The sequence below is a fragment of the Cannabis sativa genome, chromosome X, assembly GCF_029168945.1.
Source record: "Cannabis sativa cultivar Pink pepper isolate KNU-18-1 chromosome X, ASM2916894v1, whole genome shotgun sequence".
NCBI classification, from domain to species: Eukaryota; Viridiplantae; Streptophyta; class Magnoliopsida; order Rosales; family Cannabaceae; genus Cannabis; species Cannabis sativa.
In genome coordinates this window covers 79,415,049-79,428,511 of record NC_083610.1, presented here as the reverse complement: position 1 = coordinate 79,428,511, position 13,463 = coordinate 79,415,049, and the positions used below count along the sequence as shown (strand labels likewise).

Here is a 13,463-nt window from a genome sequence, read left to right as displayed (position 1 = left end):
AATGTGGCACAGATACTGATGGAGTATCTCACCTATAAATATAGGGTCTCGGTCCCCGAGCTCCTCACTCATTCTGTTCATAACAGTAAAATTCCATCTAATGAGAGTTGAGAGAGCGAGGAAGCCCGATTACCCACATCAATCGGTTTCTTTTGCAGATCAAGCTTATGTAGGACTAAAGCTCAAAGATTCAATGGCTGGAGGTATTTCGATCCTTAAGTTATATAGTGTATATATTTGTTTATTCCGCATTTTATATATATATACATATATTTCAGTTTATACATTTAGACGTCTAACAATACCTGCATAATTCCACAAATATAATATAAGTATTATTACTGTCAAATATTAAACTTATATATTTATCAACAACTGAAAAGACAAACTTAAATATTTATGTCGCAAATTACTCTTTTGCATTTAAAAATTACTAGCAAAATAAAAATAGGGATAATTACATAAGACACTATTTTTTTTTAAAAAAAATTATATTTTTACGTTTAAAGATTTTTTTTTTTACATTTTTACAATTTTCTATAAAAATAACACGAAAATAACAAAAAAACTACATAAAAATAACATGAAAATAATATATTAATAACAACAAAAAAGAACATATAGATAACATAAAATTAATAAGAGTATAATATAAAAAAAAACTGTATTTTATGTAAATAAAATTAAAAAAATTATAAAAATATTTAAAATTCTATAATTTTTTTATTTATTATTTTGATGTATTTATAAAATAATTCCATTAAAAATAATAGATTAGACCGCAATTCATACTACAACAAAATATTGAAATATGTCATTATACAAAATTTACTAGAGACGTACGTGTCTTTATAGAGAATGTACCTAAAAATAGTGTACTCTACTAGAGACGTCACCTAATTTTGTACTTTTCCTATATCAAATAAGCATTTCAAAATTCTTACATTTCTTTTCAAAAAAAAAAAAAAAAACTTTTATTCTTACATTTATACTTCGAGATTCTAATCCGTAAAAATCCAATTTATATTTCTAGAATAAGTTATTTAAAGTTTTTTTTTTTATTTTATAGCAAACTTTTATAATATATTATACATGATTTTTTTTAAGTAAATCATTAAAAATTTTATTTTTTTAAAATTTTAATATATTTTATTCTCAAATATATAATATTAATATATTCTTCTATAAAAAATTATTCAAATAAAAAATAATTAATAAAATATATTTACAATGAATAATAGAATATAAACATAGAGCATAAATAGTAAATTTAATATAATGTGTCTTTATTTTGATTATTTAAATATTTTTAAGTACTTTTATTTTAGAGCATCTAATGTGAGTGTTCTTACAAATTTTAAAAAAATAAAATTATTTATTCAAAAGTTAAAATAAATACTTATTAGATTACTTTTGAGAAATTTCTGTAGTAGATTGCTTAAAATATTATTTTGCCATTCTAAACTATTTGAATTTTTTTAAAAAATTTAAGTAGTGATAATAAGTACAAAGTAAGCATAAAAAAATTGAATAATAAGCTATTTCTTATGCGGAAATAGATAAAAAATTTACAGAAAAAAGATTTTAAGAATGTACTGCAGTGTACATTTTATATCCATCTCAAAAAAAAAAAAGTTTTTTTTATTCTAGCAAAAAAAATATATTGTTTTTTGTTTTGGTGTCGAATATAATTACAATAAATGTTTAACAAGTATTTTAAAAAGAAAATTGAAAGAAAGAAAAAAAGAAAAAGAAAAAGAAGGTTGAGGCCGAATATATTATTTCAAATTCAATCTCAGCCAAATCCTAGCATGCATCTTGTTGATCTTGAGGCCGTATGAACCAATTAACTCTGATCTGAATCAACGAACGGAATAGGTAATCTTTTCTTCGCCATTATTATTGTGTTTCTGTAGTCCTATCGAAAAACCCTAGCTAGCTTCTGCAACGACGGTAATGGCGTTCGTTATTCTTTTTTAGTTTGATTGTTTGTCCCTTCTTTTTTTGGTTAAAGAAGTAAAAAAAAAAAAAAAGGTTTTTCAACGCGGAGGGGCAAAATTGATATTTTCACAGAAACTTTAGAGAGCGGAAAAAAAAAGATTTTTCTAAGTCTAATATTGTGTGTATATATACATATATTCTCAGACCAAAGCTGTCAAGCAAACCCAGATACCGACTCCATCTCCATCTCCATCTCCATCTCCTTCTTCTTCTTCTTTCTCCTTTTTCAATGGTGACTTCGATTGCTTAAACCCTTCCTCTCCAACTCTATCTGGTATTTTTCTTATTTCTCCTTTCAATTTGTAAGAATTCTATCTGGAAATTCAACCTGTTCCTTTCTTTCTTTATTTTAATGTTTGCACGCGGATTCGATTTTTTTTTCTTCCGGAAATGATTAGGTTTTCAAGACTTGAAGAGCTGAATCTTTGGTAGAGTTTAGTGTGATATTTTCAGCATTCTTTGATACTTTTTTTTTTTTTTTTTTTGAATAAAGCGTTCTTTGATACTTGTATCTTGATGTTTAATTAATTTTTAATTTTTTGGCTTTTGATGATTTATTTGGAGGGCTGAATCATTATTTAAGCAGTTGGAAATTCTTTATCTTCACTTTACTTTATATTTATCTGTGTGCGAAGAAAACTGGGCATGCGTATATTTGTTGCTTAGTTAGTTGTCCAGAAAATCCAGAAGAAGAGGAGAGAAAACTCATTTTTGGGTCTTAAGGGTATCATCTTTAACAGTTACTTATTTATTTAATTTTTTTGTCGTTTTTAGGAAGTGCATAAAAAACTTGCAATTCCTCTTCTGTCAGTACGAATTTAGTTCTATTAGTTTCGTCATGTGTTCTTTTTATCAGTCCGCACCATTTCATTCTGAACTTATTTATTTTGTTTAATAAATTTGCTTCTGAACAGAACAGAGTGGAGTTTTGTTAAGGTTCTCATCTCCATGCTTGTGGTGAAACATGATTTATGTCCATCAGTACAACACACATGTCATTTAGCTTAACGGATCTCTATTGTGCTGGTTGATTTGGATGGACATTACCACACCGAGACTTGACCTTGAAATTCAAACAGACTCTTTGCTTTTGTTAATGGAGCAGCTGGAAAATATCAACGCCAACGAGCATGTTATTGATGTAGCTGGGAATGGTGAAGGGTCCCCATCTACCTCATCTCATGGACCTTCCAATGAATTAAATTTATCACAACAAGGAGACATAACTGCCAGTGCTGCACGAATTCTCGCCACTCTTGCTCCAATTTCTTCCTCAAATGGATCAAACTCTAGAAATCGGAGAGGGGATACTCACCGTCGTAGAAGTCCATTAAATTCTGGATTATGGATCTCAATTGAACTGGCTCTTACAGTTGGCCAAATTATTGCTTCTATAGTTGTTTTATGTTTGTCAAGGGATGAGCATCCGAGAACACCATTATTTGCATGGATTGTAGGTTATGCATCTGGATGTGTTGCTATCGTACCTCTTCTTTATTGGCGTTACCGACATAACAATCCGCCCTCTGAGCAAGATGCAGCTCAATCGCGTCAAAATTCTCAGATTACCGTATCTGCTATGCCATTTTCACTTTCAGTTGGTGGGTCACCTGAAGGAGAAGATCGTCGAGGTGGTGCTTCATCTCTCCGAAGCTCAGAAATAACGAGTGCAAGGTATGTGTTCATTTGTCTTTGGCACATCAGAGTTGTATAAGTTTGGAGGACTCATCACTTGTATTGTATGTTTTCTTAATCTTCACACTTAGGAAGGTTGCATGCGCAGTCATTGGCAAATAGTTCAGTTGCTGACACAAGATTGTTGTTTATTTGCTAAACTATTATTGTTCTTTAGCAATGAACTGAGGCCTAAAAGATCCTTTAAAATTTGGCTATGCAACTTCTTTTTTTTAAAAAAGATACAATTTTGCAGACACGATCCTGAATTGCATTAGACTATGCCCTTTTTCCTTGCATGTTTCTGGAGGCACTGGACTCCTTCCGAATAAGTATTCTTCATGGTCACTTGTTGAGTTTGTTGGCAATTTTTGAATTTTTAATTTTAGCTTAGTGGAAGCTCTTAAGATTTCAATCATGTCTAGAGAGGCTAAAGAGACATATTATAAGATTAATAAGTGGTGTTTAAAATTCTTCTGGTTTTGGCATTGTTGCCGCTGCTGTGTTTGGTCTGTATTTACAGCCCATTTTGTTTGAGCTTATGTGTTATTAAATTTATCTCAAGTGTTTTGAGGACCTTCAAATTTTTTTAAAGAATAAGGATTGGTTATGGTAATAGCTTTTCCATATTCATTTGGAAACTCAATGTTAAACCCATAGATATGTTGCCACCCCTTCCATCAGTAACGTCTGCAAACTTCTTGTTTAAATCAAAACCATCTTGACCAGTTAAAAGTCTAAACTAGTGTCACCTACCTCCATATATTTATTGTTGACATCGTGTGAAAATTACATGTGGATTCACTTGTTTCTCATCAGGATCAAGGCCCTTGTGGAATACTTCAAAATGGGATTGGACTGCTTCTTTGCGATTTGGTTTGTGGTCGGTAATGTTTGGATCTTTGGAGGACATTCTTCTGCCAATGTTGCTCCGAACATGTATAGGTATTGATTTCTCTCTGGCATTTCTTGAATCTAATCTTCAATTTCTACAGCTGTGGGAGTTAGTAGCTCATCAGGATATTTTACTTTGCAGGTTATGTATAGTATTCCTTACCTTTAGTTGTATTGGGTATGCCATGCCTTTCATTCTCTGTGCAACAATCTGTTGCTGTCTTCCTTGTATAATATCCGCCCTTGGGTTTAGAGAGGATTTGACACATAACCGAGGAGCCACTTCTGCATCAATTGATGCTCTACCAACATACAAGTTCAAGTTGAAGAAAAATAGAAGCGGAAATTATAGAGACAGTAACTCGGGTATTTCAGAAGGGGGAATCATTGCTGCAGGAACAGAGAAAGAGCGTGTGATTTCTGGAGAAGATGCGGTAAGTATAACTGGGTGTGCTGAGATCCTTCTACAATTTTGAAGTTGTTGGGATTAAAGACTGCAACGCAATTTTGATTTATTCTTAAACTTTACTGATTCTCCACAGAAGTGATATGAATTTCATTGTGTTTCATATATTTGTTACTTCTGCAGGTGTGCTGCATTTGCTTGGCTAAGTATGCGAACAATGATGAGCTGAGAGAGTTGCCGTGTTCCCATTTTTTCCACAAGGAGTGTTTGGATAAGTGGTTAAAGATCAATGCAACTTGCCCTCTTTGCAAGAATGCTGTTGGTGATGGCCCGTTTTGGTCATCGATCTCAGGAGGGAATGTAGGCCATGCAAACAGTGATAGCTAAGGAAGGGCAATGGCTTTGGGGCTATGTTGTCTAAGTAAGTAGTACTTTCAGGGAGGAATGCCAGGCAGAGTTCCATTAAAACAGGTTAAAGTTAGCTCATCTTGGTCTGAGTTTATCGATCTTAGTCTTATCATTTTCTCTGTTTTCCCCTCTTGGGGTGAGGCAATAGCTAGGGTAGGTAGTACTAGTAGGCAATTGCTTTTTAGTGGCATAAAATGGCATTGTATAGCTCTTTCTTCTTATTTTTTGTGTGTTTTTAGAAGCGTGAGTTGAAATGATATGTAGTATTTACACAATTCAGAAATGTAAAGAAATAAGATGTCTATCTTTTTTCTCATATAATTAGTATTACTTGATGTTCCTAGTCCAACATGGAATAATATTTTAAAAATGGAGTAACAGTACGTGGAGATATAAATTACACGTTTATGTGTTAATTCATTTTGATATGTATTTGTCTAAGTCATTTTTATCAAGATGGGATCTATGAATATATACGACGAAACTGTAATTTATGTACACAGAAATCATTATTCTTTGTTAAAAAAAATATATATATATAGGGATATGATTTTGTTCTGTTATTGTACTTTCACGGATTATCTGTGATGTATGACAGCTGTCAGATGAGGGAGTCATTTGATCTGACGGCTGAGATTGATTTAGAGGTAATTAGAGTTAAAAAGTAGAAACGTACTTTGACACTCATTTAATGTACTTGAGATTCATCTAATGTACCACGGAATACATTTCGTGAAAAAAATCATATCACAATATATATATATATTTGTATGATTTTGTTTTAAAATTTTTACATAAATTTATCCAATTATAACAATTATATAGTTTTTAGTTTTTACTTGTACAGCTCCTTTCCGTAGAGATAGAGAATCAAAAAAAGTATGCAAAGAAAGTGTAGAAATGGTTTGTATGAGAGAAAGAGAAGAGATGTTGTTGATAAATTAATGAGTCATGTTTCGATTTTCCGCTGGACACTTGTTACCAATCAGCAATGACGTGGCGCCAAAATAGTGATGTGGCGTGAGCCACAGGATGTGCACACAAAGGAAGACTAAAATTATTTTTTAGTGTGAATTTGGAATATAATTATATTTTTTGCTAACCAATCAAACAATGTAGTACAAATATATTACATATTAAATTTTAAAATAATATAATAATGTAGAAGAAAAATTAATTAATGAGTCATCTCAAAGCATAAATGCTTAGTAACTCAAAAATGTTCTCTTTAGTAACTAAAAAAAACTCAAAAACAGCTTAAATTTGAAAAAAAATTATGATATAAATATTTATGTTTAACTCCTAATGCAATTAATAATTTACTTAACAATTTACAATTAAATACCTAGAAAAGTTACAGAAATGTATTATTACATAATTTACTAAACAAATTTTATAATTTATTTTTACATTATCTACTAAAAAAAGAATCTACTAGAAATTCAGAATTTGTTTTCTATCAAAAAAAAAATCAGAATTAACTTTTTATGTATCTATTTGGTTATTTTTTTTCAAAAAAAAAAAAAGAAAATCAGTGAAGAGTGTTCGTAAAAAAAATCACTGAAGAATGTAGAACGGGAATCAACGGTCCAGATCATCTCATCAAGAAAAAAAACATAATAATTGAAGAGTATAGAACACGTGTGCACTTATCACTTCTTTCTTTCTTTCATTCTTCATTGTTTAGAAGAAGATTAGGTTTATATCTTCATCCACCCACCCTTTCTTCCAAATTCTTGATCTTTGTAATCCCCAAATCGATTTACTTTTCCAGTCCCAAACCCTAGCCTTTTCTGTGTCCTCTTACTTTACGACTCGTCTTCGGATCAGTTACCTCTGATCTCCGAACATAACAGCTACTCTCCACCACCGCTTCCCTTACTGGGTCGTTTCTACTGATTCTATTTGTAAGTATGCTTAGACTTAATGATTTTGATTTTGATTTGGGTTTATATTTTTTTTAGTTACGTGTTTTGCTATTTTGTTCTTTGAGCTGTTGCTTTCATATCTGATGTCTATGGGATTTAGGGTTTTGGTTTTTGATTGGTGATAAAAATTGTCTTTATACTTTTCGTGAAAGTGATTGGTCTTCTCTTAATGTGCTCATGGTTAGGGATGCATTTTTGCCTCTCTTTGATATAGGTTGACGAGTTCTGATTTGTTCTTATGTTTCTCAAATACTTTGTAATTTTTTTGCTTGTTTGCAATTTGAAAAACTTCGCTTAGGAGAACGATAGATCTGTTTAAGATTTGTTATTTCGAAGGGTCATGATAATATATTATTTTTTAAGTCATGAGAATTTCTTAGAAATGATAAGTTATGGGAGTTGAAACTTTTTATTTCTTCAATTTTATATATGTAAATATATTTATATCTTTTCTTACAATAACAAATTAAGAATCTAGTCAACAATCTTGTCTCACAGGCACAGCAGTTTACAGGACCAAGATCCAAGGTACTCAGCTGGAACCCATTACGAATAATATGGAGTCATCCGTCTCTGAAATGCAAATGGGACTTGTTGGCTCTGTAGGATATATATCAAGTCATCCTGTATCGCACCAACTAATTTCAGATAATCCCATACCCCAGAGATTAGAATCAATAGAAATGCAAATGGGAAAGAATGAAACCAGAGCTAATGAAACTCTGCAATCAGATCAATTTTTAACATCCAATAATCAAATAGGACATATGGGATCTATGCTGAATATGGATCAAATGTCTGCATCCTTTAAGCGCAAGGCACCTATGGAACCTATTTCCATTAACTCTTCATCAGAGCAGCTGTCACATAAGCGAATGGCACAACCCCAACATAGACCATGGTTGCAGCAGATGCCTGCACCGAATAAGAGAACTGTGCAATTGGAAACCATGCCAAATTCTCCAGGCTCACTTAATTCTCCGACTTTTAACAAGAAAATGGTAAAGATGGATTCTTTTTCCAATAAATCTGGTTCACAGCGAACACCGAGTCAAAAAGGTCAAAGTGCACGGGTACAACCACCATCAAAAGTTTCAATAGAATCGTCTGAATCTGTAAGATCCAAGATGAGAGAACAGTTAGCTGCTGCATTCTCTTTGGTTAATCAACAAGAGACCAAACCTTCACATAATCTAAATGATTGCTCGAGTCACGATCAACCTGGTGATCATGTTGACCCTGAAACTAAAGCATCTCATGAAATTATGTACGCTGGGAATAAATTGTCTGAGCAGAAAAATGAGGACGAGCAAGGTGACTCTCACAATATTCTGGCTAATGCAGAAAATGGTGATTCAGCACTAACCTCAATTGGTGATGGCAGCGAATTCCAATCGGGTAACCTTATGTCGTATAATGATGTGTCTTTTAGTGAGAATTTCTTTGTCAAAGATGAGCTCTTGCAGGGAAATGGGCTTTCCTGGGTATTGGAATCTGATATAGAGATGGTTGGGAGAAAGAAAATGCAAAACACTGAAAAAGAGGAGTCAAACCATGAAGAAGTGGCTGATAAGCTGGAACAAACATTTCAATCTCCCGAAAATTTGGCATTAAAAATTGAAGCAGAATTATTCAAATTATTTGGAGGCGTGAATAAAAAGTACAAAGAGAAGGGAAGGTCTCTTCTATTCAACTTAAAAGATCGCAATAACCCGGAGCTGAGAGAAAGAGTTATGAGAGGGGAAATATCGCCCGAGCGGCTCTGTTCAATGACTGCAGAGGAGCTTGCTTCCAAGGAGCTTTCTGAGTGGCGGATGGCGAAGGCAGAAGAGCTTGCACAAATGGTTGTTTTGCCAGATTCGGATGTTGATATTAGACGTTTAGTGAGAAAGACACACAAGGGTGAGTTTCAAGTTGAGGTTGAACAAGACGATAGCCTTCCTATGGATATTTCTGGTGGTTCAAGTTCAGTTGCTCAAAGTTGGCCAAAAGGGAAGGAGAAGGAAATCCCTACTTCAAAAGCTGATGGAGATAAAGGTGATCTGAATACTTTGAGCGATCGTAGTGCGTCATGCACATTTACTATTATTCCTTCTTGTGAAGCAAATGATTTAATTGAAGGGCTCATGGTTGATGATGGATTGAAAGATGCAGAGTTTCTTCCTCCAATTGTCTCGTTGGATGAGTTCATGGAATCCCTTGATTCAGAGCCACCATTCGACAATTTACCATTGGATGATTCAGAGAGGACACCTGTATCAGAGAAGGATGACTCTGAGGTTGGCTCTGGATCCAAGTCATTGGACCTAAGTCCCAAAGATGTTGTTGCTTCCTCTGAAAAATGCGACAATACAAACACAGATGATGTTTCGAAACCTATTGACAGTGAAGTTGATTTAAAATCTAGTGGTTATCGTGTCGATGCAGAGTCCAGAGAAAGTCTTGTTGATGCTAAATCCAAAGAATGTCATGTTAGTGTGAAATCTCGTGACAGTCTCGTGAAAACGGAAAAATCATTGTCACCCAAACCCAAGGGTGAGCATGTATGGGGAGGTTTGGTTCAGTTGAACATCTCAACAACAGCAACTGTTATTGCCCTCTTTAAAAGGTACATTTTCTTAATACACTAAATGTCAAAGTTATAATGTTTAAAATATTTTCTTGACGCTAATGATTGTCTTTAGATTTATGTTTTCACTTAGCAACGGCATACTTAACTTTTGAGCTTGCACTTTGTGACTGCATGTCGTGTCTTTTCAAAATACATATTAATTATTAGTATGTAGTCTTTATGGGCATCTTTCTCTTTTGTGGTGCTGTGATCGTCCCTCTCATTGTCTTTAACAGATATGAGGAAGCTGATACTATTTAGCCAGGTAGTTTATATCTACTTCCTACATTGACCACTTTGACTGGTGCCTCCTGTGTAACATGTAATTTTTACCATATGGCTCTTTGAATCTGCTTTAACACGACACCCACAGCCCCTCCCACCATGTTTAACATTGTTTTGAATTGAAGATTTTGTATAACGCCAGCACCCAACAGGTTCCATTGTTTAATGTAAATGAATTTGACTTGTATTTAATGACTGGTAAAAAAAAAAGAGATTATATGTCGAGGGTTTTGTGAATCATCTTCCGATATAAAACTAGGAGAGATTAGTAGATAAATTTTAATTCGACTTTGTTATGCATTGGACCGAACTTGTGGGAACAAAGTGAATGTGGCATAGTGATTACTATTGTTGGTGATTGATACGTGGTATAAACGTGAATCTTAATATTTTGTTTTTTTTCCCCTTCTTGCTGATCTGATCTTTGCTGTTGCAGTGGTGAGAAAACCTCTGCTACTGAGTGGCCTGGGTTTCTTGAAATCAAAGGGAGAGTAAGACTAGATGCATTTGAGAAGTTTCTTCAGGAGCTTCCACTATCCCGTAGTCGTGCTGTCATGGTATTGAAAGTTTATTTCTGTTGTACAATAAAATTTGAGTACCATTATGTCATTTTGTTGGTTAGAGTGAGTTTTTTTATCTCAGCTTTGATGTTCACTAACTTCTCTTTGATACCCAAAGCTTGTTTGCCGATGGTGGAAGTGATTCTTTTTGGACTTTGTCTAATGAGACATTCATTGAGCTTGGCAATATACAAATTTTATAATCAACCAATTCCAGTTCTAGCAGGATGTGTATACAGCGTTATTGTCTCAAGTGATTCCAAAGATTTAAAGTTAATTATATCATTGAATATGGCACTCAACAAGATTTTACATTTTCTTTTCTTTCACTTAAGTACTCTTTGGAGAACACTGTAAACGGTTTCTTGATTTTTATTCCTCGCAACTCATACATAATTTTTCTGGGAAACCTGAATAATGTAAACCACATTAAAAATCTGTACAACATTAAAAGGGCACTGTTAATTGTAACAAGGCTATAGTTTAAATCGTTTCAACCGTAGAAAGAAAAGAAAAGAAAAGAAAAAAAAAGTAGAAGAAAAGAAAGGGATTTAATTGTGAAGGGATTTAAGGATGTATGTATATTGAAAGTATATTTTGTATAAAATGAACTTTAGAAAAAACGAAGAAAATAAATTCGGGTTCCTGTCATAAATAATTAATTGTAATTTAAGCAAATACATTTAGAGTGTTTGTCTTGTGTTTTATTTTATACATATTGTAATTGATAGTATACCAATTTATGCAGGTCGTTCATTTCTTAGTCAAGGACCAGTCATCTGAAAATGAGATTGCAGCAGTTAAGGAGGTAACGTTTGATCTTCCAATGCTGAATTTTCTGCACTGTTCGTAATAAAAAAAATTAAGATGTTGTTTTAATCTTTACAGGTGGCAGATTCATATATTGTTGATGAGAGAGTGGGTTTTGCCGAGCCTGCTTCAGGAGTAGAACTTTATTTTTGTCCACCACATAATAAGACTGTTGAAAAGCTGGGCAAAATCGTCCAGAAGGAACACATTGAAGCACTTAATGCAATAGATAATGGCTTAATTGGTGTCATTGTATGGAGAAAATTAAGTACCACTTCTCCCAAATCATCGTCTCACCACAAACATACATCTAAAAAGCAACATGTCACATCTAGGAGACATCAAGATTCAAGTTTAAATTCCAATTTCACACACAAACAGGCCTTGTCTCGGGACGTAGCTACCCCTAACTCTAGGCGCTTACCTACGGACGACAACGACGACGACGAGGATGATGTTCCTCCTGGGTTTGGTCCTCCGACTGCCAGGGGTGATGAAGATGACCTTCCTGAATTCAATTTTTCTGGTGGTTCAAACCAACCACGGCCAAATATTTCTGCCCGTAATCCCTCTAGGGGGTTGGTGCCAGTGCCATATCATCCACTTAATACTTGTCCGGTTGAGCAAGTGAGAGAACTTATACACAAATATGGAAAAAACAGCGCCTCAGCGATTCCACCAGGAAATTGGAAGGAGAAAGGTGTAAGTGGGGTTAGCGTTCAGCACTGGAATGATGATGATGATGATATCCCAGAATGGCAGCCACAAGGACCAACCCAACAAGTGCAAAACTTTCAACAGCCAATGCTCCGACCTCACATTCCAAATCAGCCACATTTTGGGTTAGTGCCTCTGCAGCCTGCCCATCAAGCAATGCAGCCTCCAATGAATGGTTCAGAAAATATGGCTTTGTGGCAACAGCAGCAGCAGCCGCAGCAGCAAGGCACTTGGTGGGTTCCTCCATCTCCGGGCAGTGGCATACGGCCAAGTAATATAGGTTGTCAGCCTGATGTAGGGCAAATGTATGGGGCCACTGGGCGTGGGATAGTTAATCAACCAGGCATGGTCTGGCAACAAAATACCCCTAAAAGTAGAGGATTTTGATCACCACATGTAGAGTTCAAATGTTATTTTCTTCATTGAGTAGATGAAAATTTAAGAAAGTAGTGATTTTTTTCGCTTAGTTGTGAACATGTTTTCGCCATTGTAACAATGTCAAATCATACATCAATGCTATATGCTTTATAGCATTCTAGGCTAGGAACGTTTTAGAAAGCAATGTGTTGCTTTTCCTAGGGATATTCGATTGTTGTTGTTGGTTGTTATTTTCTTCAAATTTCCAAGACCAAAACTCATGAACTAAAATAACGGACACATTCTCTCATATACTTTTTTTCCTACCCCATTCTAAGCTCATATTTTGGCTAATTTATTTTACAAATAGTTTTGACTTTTTTATTGCAACTAATTATTGGAAAAGGGTCCGTGCCTAAGACGATATTTTATTCACTTTTTTTTACTTACATTTTTTTTTAAAAACAACGTTATTTTCATGTTGCAGATACGTAACATAATATAATATAACATCAATGTAAAATAACGTTTTTTTATAACAATCGTAAAACAATGTTCCGATTTTTGGAAAAAAATTTCCGTAAAAAAATTTAAAAACATTGTAGATCTCTAATAAAGTAAAAATAAATTATCATTTTGTATTTATGAAATGATCCTTATTTTTTTCCCTCACATATCATATTTTACGTCTCTTTTCAATAAAATAAATTGACTTCACTCTTATCATTTTACTTTCAGTACCTAATTAATTCACTTATCATTAATATCTCTATTCACTTTATTTTTTTCAATTCAATCTTTTTTAAATTTCT

General features: G+C 33.7%; 2 protein-coding genes across 6 annotated transcripts; both read left to right on the top strand.

Moving 5' to 3' along the window:
- The first annotated feature begins 1,578 nt into the window (after positions 1 to 1,578).
- On the top strand, positions 1,579 to 5,699 carry LOC115699073 (E3 ubiquitin-protein ligase At1g63170). 5 transcript variants are annotated; one of them, XM_030626304.2, is made up of 6 exons: positions 1,623 to 1,878; positions 2,146 to 2,275; positions 2,921 to 3,675; positions 4,495 to 4,620; positions 4,712 to 5,003; positions 5,159 to 5,699. In XM_030626304.2, exons 3-6 carry the CDS (start codon positions 3,038 to 3,040, stop codon positions 5,360 to 5,362), a joined length of 1,260 nt encoding a protein of 419 aa, XP_030482164.1. In that variant the 5' UTR covers positions 1,623 to 1,878; positions 2,146 to 2,275; positions 2,921 to 3,037; the 3' UTR covers positions 5,363 to 5,699. The 5 variants fall into 5 exon arrangements, with proteins under 5 accessions (XP_030482175.1, XP_030482157.1, XP_030482164.1 ...); XM_030626289.2 differs by having other exon boundaries at positions 1,655 to 1,878; positions 2,916 to 3,675; XM_061106530.1 differs by having other exon boundaries at positions 1,655 to 1,878; positions 2,146 to 2,303; positions 2,916 to 3,675.
- Positions 5,700 to 6,963: 1,264 nt separating this feature from the next.
- LOC115699059 (uncharacterized) lies at positions 6,964 to 12,961 on the top strand. The gene is made up of 5 exons (XM_030626269.2): positions 6,964 to 7,290; positions 7,810 to 9,919; positions 10,644 to 10,764; positions 11,516 to 11,575; positions 11,656 to 12,961. Exons 2-5 carry the CDS (start codon positions 7,869 to 7,871, stop codon positions 12,679 to 12,681), a joined length of 3,258 nt encoding a protein of 1,085 aa, XP_030482129.2. The 5' UTR covers positions 6,964 to 7,290; positions 7,810 to 7,868; the 3' UTR covers positions 12,682 to 12,961.
- Positions 12,962 to 13,463: the final 502 nt, after the last annotated feature.

What these genes read in the sequence shown, in the direction of transcription:
- LOC115699073 (XM_030626315.2), top strand. Translation starts at nt 3,038, where the DNA reads ATGGACATTACCACACCGAGACTTGACCTTGAAATTCAAACAGACTCT. An exon ending in TCAGAAATAACGAGTGCAAG is followed by an intron (nt 3,676 to 4,494) that starts GTATGTGTTCAT and finishes GTTTCTCATCAG; the next exon opens with GATCAAGGCCCTTGTGGAAT. An exon ending in GTTGCTCCGAACATGTATAG is followed by an intron (nt 4,621 to 4,711) that starts GTATTGATTTCT and finishes TTTACTTTGCAG; the next exon opens with GTTATGTATAGTATTCCTTA.
- LOC115699059 (XM_030626269.2), top strand. Translation starts at nt 7,869, where the DNA reads ATGGAGTCATCCGTCTCTGAAATGCAAATGGGACTTGTTGGCTCTGTA. An exon ending in GTTATTGCCCTCTTTAAAAG is followed by an intron (nt 9,920 to 10,643) that starts GTACATTTTCTT and finishes TTGCTGTTGCAG; the next exon opens with TGGTGAGAAAACCTCTGCTA. An exon ending in CCCGTAGTCGTGCTGTCATG is followed by an intron (nt 10,765 to 11,515) that starts GTATTGAAAGTT and finishes CAATTTATGCAG; the next exon opens with GTCGTTCATTTCTTAGTCAA.